At 37.6% G+C, this 11,379-nt stretch overlaps 1 protein-coding gene across 7 annotated transcripts in view; it reads left to right on the forward strand.

Moving 5' to 3' along the window:
* Positions 1-11,379, forward strand: part of LOC107738011 (chromodomain-helicase-DNA-binding protein 3-like) — a 56,360-nt gene that overhangs the window by 30,068 nt on the left and 14,913 nt on the right. For all 7 annotated transcript variants that reach the window (XM_016549674.1, XM_016549670.1, XM_016549668.1 and 4 more), the window contains 7 exons: positions 2,006-2,171; positions 2,261-2,415; positions 4,534-4,768; positions 4,863-4,997; positions 5,249-5,377; positions 9,489-9,597; positions 9,893-10,025. In XM_016549674.1, coding sequence (XP_016405160.1) covers positions 2,006-2,171; positions 2,261-2,415; positions 4,534-4,768; positions 4,863-4,997; positions 5,249-5,377; positions 9,489-9,597; positions 9,893-10,025 — 1,062 coding nt within the window. The remainder of the gene's footprint in view (positions 1-2,005; positions 2,172-2,260; positions 2,416-4,533; positions 4,769-4,862; positions 4,998-5,248; positions 5,378-9,488; positions 9,598-9,892; positions 10,026-11,379) is intronic.

Here is an 11,379-nt window from a genome sequence, read left to right on the forward strand (position 1 = left end):
TTCACTGAAAATATTCAGTCCCTAGTAGTCGTCATAATGAGCGGCTGCGGGAAAAGCCAAGATGGCAGTTAGGAATGTTCAGAGAGTGAGAGATCTGCTTCTGTTCCCCATGAATTCCTCCGCACTCCCCTCAGCTCGCAGGCAGGAGAAGCAGCTAAAATAGGAAACAGGAAAGGGCAGACCGTGGAAATGGAAAAATTCCTAGCATTCTTAAATGGTCTTCTGAAGTACTTTAATGCAGAAAATTATACATCCAGTCCATTGTGATATTTGGAATGTATTAAAGGGGTCATATGATGTTGCTAAAAATAACATTATTTTGTGTATTTGGTGTAATGAAATGTGTTTATGCGGTTTAAGGTTAAAAAAACACATTATTTTCCACATACTGTACATTATTGTTTCTCCTCTATGCCCCGCCTTTCTGAAACGCGTCGATTTTTACAAAGCTCATCGGTCTGAAAAAGTGAGGTGTGCTGTGATTGGCCAGCTATCCAGTGCGTTGTGATTGGCCGAATACCTCAAGCGTGTGACGGAAATGTTACGCCCCTTACCATATTGTGATGATGCCCTGTCCGGCCGGAGCGACGAGACAAAAACATTAAAACCCATTATAAACGAGGCATTTGTTGCATCCAGTGGGGACATAATTACTGATTATAATGACTTATACTGTCTTTTTACGCGTTGCGTTGCATTGCGCCGCGTAAACATAAAACCATGTCTGCATTTGTGATCGGAGAAATGACAAACAACAAGCGCTACTCTACACTGCTCAAAACTCGCGTTTGAATCGTCAGTGGCAAATCCTTTAAATGAAAACGTACTTTCGTGAGTCAGAACTGCCGGCATTTTAGTCTAACGTAACTGTCCCAGGATCAGTAAACAGTCCTCCATAAAATGTGCTGCACACATCTGAATATTTGGGTTGAAGTGTTCTGGAACAGTGTTGTAAATACAACTTAACCACTGATTTCTAGTCGTGTCCTCTTTTGGAAGGCCAAACAAAGTATTTTTGCTTTCACAACGAAACACAGCGTCACACACCGCGGCCTTGAGTGAGCAGAGGCCGGGGGATAAAGTGAGGAACGGCGGGAGGGCTAGAGTGAGTGGAGGCCGGGCTAGAGTAAGTGGCGACCGGCGGATTCGACGAAGGAGCGTCCGGCGGGCTTGCGGCAACCACATGTGACGACCCCGGGCTGGACTCCGCTTCGTCCACGGTGAAAGCCAATCCGGTGATCCACAGCGCGAAGTTGATGTATTTCCTCAGCAACCAGCATGGATCAGCTCCAGGCATGACGAAGCAGATATCGTCCTCCTTTGGAAGACCAAACAAAGTAGTTTCGCTTTCACAACAAATCACACAGCGCCTTCACGACATGGCGGCAGCAACAACAATACTACAGCGAGAATAAAAGTTACGCCTTCTTTCTTTGCGTGAACATTTGGGCGGCGTTATGCAAATCTTCCCACATAGTGAGGTAGATATGTGGGGGCGTGTTAGAACGAGCCGTTTTAGGTAGGCGTGGTTGACTCTTAACTTTTATAAAGAATATCTCTTTGGATTTGAGACTTTAGTCTTTGCAACTTTACAGATCTTCTTTATGCACCAAGAGCTTGTAACACTCCAAAGAGAAAGGAAAAATTTAAATCGCTTCATATGACCCCTTTAATGATGCTTTACAATGCTATGCCTTATCTTTTATACAGCTGATAAAATCTTCTTGGCTACGTATTAAGCACCACTGCTACAGCCATACACATTCAGACAGACATCACGGGCCATTGCATCATGTCTCATGCCATTTTTAAGTGTCTTGTCCTGTTTTAAGTGTTAAAATAGTTAAACTGTAAAATGTGTGTTGAAAACCCCGCATTCTTTTTTGTTGTGCTCCACCTAGCTGTGATAGATAGATAGACAGACATACAGATAGAGATTGATTGATTCACACAAGCACTTGAGTTACTGTATTGAAGAGGCAGGTGTGTTTGACATTGTGTGCAGGTGCAAGAGTTTGAGCACATTAATGGGAAATGGAGCATGCCTGAACTGAAGCCAGAGATTACTGTGGACTCAAAGAAATCGTCAAGAGCTTCTTCGCCTGCCATTAAGACAGACACTCCCACACCTGAAATGAGCTGCAACAACACACCGTGCACCTCCAAACCAGGTACAAACCCACCCAAAACCCTCATATGCAGCTCAAAGAGAGAATCTCTCACACACAGTGACCTTACCTGCCGTAACCTGTTCCCACAGCCACTCCCTCTCCACCCGACAAGATAGAAAAGAGCTCAAAAGAGGCGGAGAAAGACCAGTGTGAATCCCTGACAGAACCAGAAAGAGAGAGAGAGAAGGAAAAAACAAAAGAAGAAAAGGAGGGGGAGAGTGTGGAAAGCACAAAACATGGAGAGGTAAGTGTGTGTGTGTGTGTGTTGTGAGGACCAAATGCAAAACCTGAAATCACCTGCTTTGTGGAGAACATCCAACAAGGAAAACTGCATAATAAGCATATTAAATTATGTCTTAATGGAAATAAATGAAAGGTTTGTACAGTGGTTAGCTTTAGGGGTTATAAAAGGGCATTATGCCTAATATAACAACAATAGAAGTAATATTAGAACAATAGAAAAACATATCCAGCATGATAAACAAATGTGTGTGTGTGTGGCAGGGTGTGGCAGGGATTATTTTATTATGTAGGTTTAGCAAAACATTATGTGAACCTGTCTGTTTAAATCTGTTGTTTCAGAAAGTGTGGAGCAGCATGTGTGTCTGTTTGTGTGTTTCATGGAGATAAAATTTCTGAAACCACATAGTAATCATGCTTCCAGCTTCTTCTGACAAGCTGCTTTTAGTGATGGCTCTAATGATCTGTAAAACATTATATAATGTAATTTATCATGAAGTTATAATAAATTGAGAGTGTGGCATAGACTACTGTTCAGAGGTTTGGGGTTGGTAAAATATGTATTTATGTATTTGTAATCTCTTGTGCCCCCCAAGGCTGCATTTATTTGATCGGAAATACAGTAATATCATGAAATATTATTACAATTTGAAATAACCTTTTTCTATTTTAATGTTTTTTAAAATGTATTTATTCCTGTGATGGCAATGCTGAATTTTCAGCAGCCATTACTCCAGTCTTCAGTGTCACATGATCCATGAAATCATTCTAATATGCTGATTTGGTGTTTAAAGGGTTATGCCGAGTTCACACTGCACGATTTTCAAAGTCGTCGGGTCACCGTGGTTTCAGATCTGGGTCAGTGCCGGCGCCGCCACACACGACATGGTACTGTTGTGAACACGTGTCACACGGACTACTTTGTCGATCATCTTGGTACTTTTCTGGACCTTGAACGTGGTAGTTACCTTGCTGTCTATGGGAGGGTCAGAGAGCCCTCAGATTTAATCAAAAATATCTTAAATTGTGTTCCGAAGATGAACGAAGGTCTTACGGGTTTCGAACAACACGAGAGTGAGTAATTAATGACAGAATTTTCATTTTTGGGTGAACTAACCTTTAAGAAACATTTCTTATTATTATAAATGTTGGGAAAAAAACAACGGAAACCATTATTTATATATATATATATTTTTGATTAACGGTTAAGAACGACATTTATTTGAAATAAAACTTAAAACAATTGCAAAATATCTTTTGTTGCTCAAATATACACACCTTAGGTAATGCCATTTGACATTTATCATACAATAACAACTGCTTTTGATTGTACTTAAAAGGGATAGATCACCCAAAAATGAATTTTGTCCTCGGTCTTCATCTGCTCACCCTCTTGTGGAACATAAAAGAAGATATTTTGAAAAATGTGCTAGTGTTGTTTTTGTCTATACAGTGGACATTAATGGGTACCAAAACGGTTTGGTTACCAACATTCTTCAAAGTATCTTTTGTGTTCCACAGAAGAAAGAAACTCATACAAGTTTGGAATGACATGAGGATGAGTACATTATGACAGAATTTACATTTTGTGAAATATAATCCTTTCTATTTATTGCATGGAATAATAAATTGTCTTAAGCCATAATTATAATTTCATTGTACATGTGTATAATGATGACAATAAAAGGCATTCTTTCATTCAATCACATATCCTGATGGAAATCTAAAGGCCCAAACCTTCAACAAACTGGGTGTTTCAACCCCATACAAAGCACTTTTTGGAAAGTTTCTCTTTTTTTTCTTTTGGTCATGTAATGCAAACCAGCTCTCTTCCAGGATGCCTGAAAAAGCAGGAAGCAAACAGTCCCAAGCCCTTCATTAGCAAGTGTTCTTAGCTAAACATCTGCTATAATGTAATATAATGAACATCTGTTATAAAATAATGACATTTTTATTTGATTTATTTGTTGCTTGATACAAAATGATTTTGGCTGGATACAACTTAAATGGCCATTCCAGAGTGCCTGAAGAAGCTAGAAATGCCTCTGCAAGCATTTGTTTGTAAACTGTAACTTCATCTATATGACTCAAATAAAGAATGTGTTTCTTTCTCTTCTTCCAGACTTCCACCACAGTGAAAGATGGCGAAAAAGACCCTGTATCCAGTGAAAAAGCTCAGACATCCGAAAGTCCAACAAAAGCTTCTGATGACTCAAAAACAAAAGAAAGCCCTGCCATCTCTCAGTCTTCTCCAAAAGAAACGAATGAGAAAGAAAAACAAGTGGAGGAGAGCACTGACAAAGAGGCCTCCCCAGAGAAACCGTCAGATTCTCCATCTGTTAAAGATGAGAGCAGAGGTAACTGCGGCAGCAAATGGTGAAATCTGATTGGCTGTAGTGCCAATCAGTCATTTTATTGTGATTTGTGGTTAATTGTTGTCTGTCATGACAGAGGCTTTGAAAGGGGACAAGGGAGAGAAAAGAGAAAAGGCTGGAGAAGAAAAAGAGAAAAGTGAACTGACGTCTCCTCCCACAGAAACAACAGAAAAGAAAGAGAAATTAGATAAGCCCTCAGATGTCAAAAAAGGTGAACGTTACAATGCTACTCTTTCTTTCTTTGCTTTTTGTGTATTATATATAGTTGCATAGTGAAGAATGAAAAACTATTGGACCAAAGTTGTTTATACACATACATTCACAAAAACAGCACCTAAAATCGATGGTGCAACCTTCAGTACAACTGAATTTAAGCCTTAATTTTTGTGTTTTAATGTAGGGAATAAATAACTAAACTAAACACGATGTAAACATGTTTTTCTTTTTTCTATCGGGTCACAGAGGAGGTGAAGGGTGAAAAGGATGCTGTGAAGGAGGTCAGAGGGCAGAGGGAGGAGGTGCCCAAAGGTAACAGCAAACCCACAGAGCGTCCACGGTTTATGTTCAACATCGCAGATGGAGGATTCACAGGTAAATACAAAAAGAATGTTTAAAGCTGCTGTGTGCCATTTTGTCTGTGTTGAAATACTTAACATGTTGAAGGTATCTGTAAGCATTCCCATTTATCTGCTCAGGGAGGTGCTCAGTATTTGTTTTAAATTATTGTTTTGAACATAATAATTCATAATTCAGTTATGTTTTAAACAGCACAGGTTCAGAAAATACCTTTTTCAAATTTAAAATATATTTATTTAAAATTCCAAAATAGTATTTATATATCAGTGGCGTGCGGTGGTGTTTTAAAATGAGGAGGCAGTTATATACATATATATATATATATATATAGGCCTATATATATGTCCCTGTTACACTTAATGTTGTCACATTTTCCTGGTTAAATATTACATAAAAAAAGAGAACAAATATAATTCTAATATAATTATAGCACATATATAATATAATTTTTATTTGATTTAATATTTTTAATACTAATTATACATTTCATAGTGTTTTTATGCATTTTTATATTTATTCCAAAATAATAACTAAAGGCGGTAACAATTTGAACAGTATTTTGGAAACAATTTAATAATGTTTCATTAGTTAACTACTTTAGTTAACATGAACTAAGAATAAACAATAGCCTACTTCTACAGCATTTATTAATCTTAGTTAATATTAATTTCAACATGTAATGGTATTTTAATGGAATGATATGATCAATATCGATATCAATATCGTGGTATCGCGATAGCAAAACTGTCTCGATATCATCGTGGTCACATGACAATATGAAACGATAGGTCTTCCGGGCAAAAAGTGTATTTTTTTCAAATATATTTAAACTTCTTATTCTAACATTAAAGGTCTTTAAAGTCTCAGAACGGCTCAGTTCACATTGAATGCAGTGAACTTGTTTATTACATGTGCTCTGCGTTTAGCGCACATTTGGGAACCCAATGGCCACCAGTTATGCTTTATTTTCGCAGAAGATGATTACAGCATGTCACTAGATTTGTAGTGAGAGGCATTTTTGTAAGCCTGTTTTCACTGAAGCAGTGAACTAAATCGTAAAAATAAGACCATTTATAGGGGCATTCACTATAAACATCATTTATTTTTAACCTTGGGCATACGACTTTCTGGCGAAAGTGAATCTAGCAGCCTGTGTGAAATGCGCTATAGGCTGTACTATTCTGCATCAGTACAAACACGTGCACGCGTTGCGCGTGTTTTGCTTGCTTGAGTGTTTCTGCATTATATGAGTGGCTTTGGAATATAAATCGCAGCACGTTTCAGATGAAAAAACGCGACTTCTATTTCTGAAAATATCACAGTTAGGAGATTTACTGCGTTTAGCATTTGGGAACCCAATGGCCACCAGTTATGCTTTATTTTCGCAGAAGATGATTACAGCATGTCACTAGATTTGTAGTGAGAGGCATTTTTGTAAGCCTGTTTTCACTGAAGCAGGAATTTTACCTTCAAAATAAAAGCTCTACTGCCATTTCCATCAAAATAAAAGCTTAAAAGTGCATTATGAATTGCTAGCAGTTTAAATGGGTAACGTTTTAAATATCTGAATAAATATCGTACATTGGACTTCATAATGAGATATTATCGTATTGTGAGATTTTGATATTGTTACATACGCACACACACACACACACACATATATATATCGTATCGGTGCATCCCTAGTATATATATATGTATGCATATATATATATATACACTAGGGATGCACCGATACGATACTGGTATCGGTATCGGGCCCGATACTGAGCTTCTGTACTCGTACTCGTACTCGTTAAAATGCCCCGATACCAAACGCCGATACCACACAGCATGTGATCAGTGCCATATTCAGACAAAGAAACACCAACAACAGACAGCAGAATGGAGTTATAAAAGATTAAGGATGTCTACGAAGTATATGTATGCAATGAATATAATGTTAAACTTTCAGTATTAACATCTGTATAGCTGATGTGCGCAAGCTGATAAACAAAGCGCGCTGAGTGGATTGAGCGCGCAGCGGTGCAGATGCGCGTGGTTGTTGAGTGAATATACCTTTCTCACAGACATCACTGGAAAGCTTGTAGTTCGGTCGGATATGTCAAAAACAAGTAAGTAAAACAATGGACAAGTTACTTAACGGTATGGAGCAGGTGAACTGGTAATAGTTCAAGGTATCATGTTTGGGTATAAAAGGAGCATCTCAGTCTTTGCAAGCAAAGCTGGAACATGGCTCATTATTTTGTGCCAAATTTCACGAGAGAAGTGTCAAAAATCACATTTCGCAATGCAAAATTGCAAAATATTTAGGTCTTTCAACAAGTACCATACATAATATTTTGAAAAGATTCAAGGAATCCAGAGAAATCACAGTACATGTAGGGCAAGGCAGGAAACCTTAGTTCATGCAGCGATGCTACCGGGTTCTTTGGGCCAGAGCTAATCTCAGATAGTCCAAAAGACAGTGAAAATGTGTGCTGTACTCAGATGAGTCCATATTTCAACTTGTTTCCGGGAAAAATGGATTTCGAGTTCTCAGTCCCAAACAGTGTTAATTTCGTTGAGGAATAATTTTCGTCAACAACAACGAAAATTTTAGGGAGGGACGATTTGGGAAGAGATTCATTCAGAACGAATCTGCTGCGTGGTTCGGCGGTTAGATGCGTACATATGAACCGGCGGGACATAAGCTAACATATACTTGCTGACGTAAGACGTATAGACGTCGCATAAAACGTTAAAAAATGTCAATATGTGGGAGTAAGAGAAGAGCAGACATAAGGATAAATCTGACGACGCAAGAGAGAACTCAGACACTGAACCATATACACACAGAAAGCACATCTCACAGCATGTGAGTACTCTTTCACGTCGCATGAACGGAGAATTACACACAAATTGATGTCGAATTGTTCGTTTTGACGAGCATTCACATAAACACAGTTGATTATGTCTTAAGTGAACGTAAACAGTAGGAAGCACGTGTATCAGTACATTGCATCCATTGCAGCTGTGCATTCGGTTTTAAGGATTAAAGATTAAACGGAAAAAAAACTAAAAATGAATGCACAACCATCAATTAGGTGGCGATATGCACTACGCATGTAAACGACCATTGAACAAAAGAAGAAGAAAGAAACAGCATTGCTAAATAAGGTAATATATTATTCTAATATGGTTATTATATTTATTTTATTGGCATATATTACAGTTATCTGTATAAATTATAAAACACTATGACAAGGTAATGTTTAATTTATTATATTATATATATTTATTTATTACATTTTTTATTATCATCTCACACATGGATTGGCATTTTCTATAATGTCTAAATTCTAAATCAAAATACATATCTGATATGACTTAATATATAATTAGCATCAAACAAACAATATAATTCATATTCTTAAGGATTAAAGATTAAACGGAAAAAAAACTAAAAATGAATGCACAACCATCAATTAGGTGGCGATATGCACGAAGCATGTAAACGAGCATTGAACAAAAGAAGAAAGAAAGAAACAGCATGACGCTTTTTCTTAGCGTCCGTTTCCATAGTGACTCGTCGATTCGTCGCTCTGTTGAGAATGTTTTGAGTCTTAACCAGGAACATCCTCTGTGTTGAATGAACTTACTCCCGGACGCGTTTTTGGAACCACATACCTCGAGTAAGCAAGGTTTGGGGTTAATCAACCGAAAGTTCAGGGTTTAGCTGACGGTAAGTTAACCGTGCTTTCTGGAATACACCCCTGGTGGTCATTTGTCTGGTCTGTTATTTCTTTGAGTTTTGTTTCCAAGCCCCAATCGCTATAAATAGTTTCAGTTCCCAGAAGCCAATCACTGGATATAGTTTAATTTACAACTTTAAAAGAGAACAGCTAAACAACAAGGGCTTTATGCTTATGGTTCATAAACATTTCACCAGCGTTGAGAAAACATTTCAAGCAAACACTAAGCATACAGCCCACACTCTGGAGTAGTTTATAGCTCGATAACTCGATTTACACGCTTGCTAGCTTTGTTGTCGGAGGATTGCTACCTTTTGTTTATTTATTCGTCAGCAGGTATAAACGGATTGTAAGTGATATCTGGCCGTGTTGTGTGTTTCTTTTATGTACAGAGCTCCACACTCTTTGGCAGAACGAGGAGCGGGCGGCTATTTCATCAGGCAAGATCAATGAGATCTGGCACCGGCGACACGACTTCTGGCTGCTGGCAGGCATCGTGTGGTATCCTTGGAGATAGGCTGCTGTCGCTGTAGAAATAATCCAGTTCCATTAATGTATATTTATACTGCGTTTGCTAAATGAACAGTTTGTTTAGAGCTCCAAGCCAAGAAGAACAATGAAATAAAATGAGATGGAAAAAACTGAGTTCCTACAAATACATCAGTTTTCTTTAGCGAATACTACAGACAGCAAAATTGTTATTCTTTTATCGAAAATAAAGATCTTTAGATTTGAACGCATATCATGGTCTAGTGTAGGTTGACAGGTTTGAGCTTTGATCCTTGACCTGTTGAAGCCACGGCTATGCGCGGTGGCAGGACATTCAGAACGACCCGCAGTTCGCCATCGTTAACGAACCTTTCAAAACTCAAGTCAACAAGGGAAACTTCTTAGAGATGAAAAACAAGTTCCTGGCCAGGCGGTTTAAGGTATGTTGTGAATAAAGAATATAAATAAGTCTTTTGTTTAGTTTCTTTTCTTTTTGTTTGTTGTGATATCCGTGGTGGCGTTTTATTTGATTTTCGTTGTGGCTTTTGTAGTTATGTTACACTTTTTGTCTTGTGTTGCGGTAGGTCATTGTTTGAAAGCTGCTTCTTTTGTTCTGTCATTTGTATCATAATTCTATACTTGTGTTTCTTGTTTTGGCATGCTTCTTACTCTTCTTACTGAAGATGTTATCTCGACATGTCGACACGTCACAATCGCAAACCCAAACCTGAATATGCTGACATGCGTTCTTGTGAAACAGCCTTGTCTCATTGTTTTTCCTGTTTTTCTTTTCATCACATGTTTCATATCCTTTTCTCTACATCCTCCTTTTTCTTTTCTCAGCCTCCCTCGCGCTCTTTCTCGCTCTTCTTCTCTTACATAATTCCGAATGTGTTGAGCAACCTGAGAACCGCCGTTATTCCAGTGGAACTTCTTTTAATTGGAAGCTGGTGCTTTCTCATGCTCATAAATCACTGGAACGGTTTATCTTTCCAGACGTAATTTTTCGGTCAATTCTGTTCAATAAATTTCTTAATTCCTTATTATTTTGCAGCCTATCTTTCTCCCCGTTTCACTCTCCCTCAGTCCAACTCTTGTTTTCTCAGTCTTTGTCTTTTTTTAATCGGTTTTCTTTCTTTTCTCAGCCTGTCTCACCCATGATACTTTTTCCATTGTCTTTTCTTCACTCTTTTAAAGCAGAAATTTGAGATTACTCTTGTGCTTAGATGATGTAATGAAAAAATGACTACCGTTCAAAAGTGTAGGGTCAGTAAGATGATGTTAATTTGTTACAAATGATTTCTATTTAAAAAAATGCTGTTCTTTTGAATGAATGTTTCAATGTTTCCACAAAAATATAAGCATTAACTGTTTTCATCGTTGATGATAAGAAGTGATTTCTGAAGGATCATGTGAAACTGAAGACTGGAGTAATGGCTGCAACACAGGAATAAATTATATTTATTACATTTCATTAGGGCTGGGCGATATAGCTAAAAAATTAATCAACGATATAATGTTTCATATCGTTCGGTATCGATAATTATTGAAATTTTTTATAACCTTTTTTAAAACAAAGAGCAATAAAAAAATTTTTTTAATTTAACCACTGTATTTTTAAATTAACCCAATTTATTGAGAAAAATATATTTTTTTTAACAATCAAACACAAAATAAAAATTAAACAAATATCTCATTTCTAATGTTTTATATGCAGATTAAATAGGTTTTAAGGAAACTTTTGTCTTGTCTCCCGAGGCCACAGGAGGGCGCAATGAGCAAAATAAAGCAGCG

Source organism: Sinocyclocheilus rhinocerous, unplaced genomic scaffold, assembly GCF_001515625.1.
Source record: "Sinocyclocheilus rhinocerous isolate Xijiao unplaced genomic scaffold, SAMN03320098_v1.1 scaffold494, whole genome shotgun sequence".
NCBI lineage: Eukaryota > Metazoa > Chordata > Actinopteri > Cypriniformes > Cyprinidae > Sinocyclocheilus > Sinocyclocheilus rhinocerous.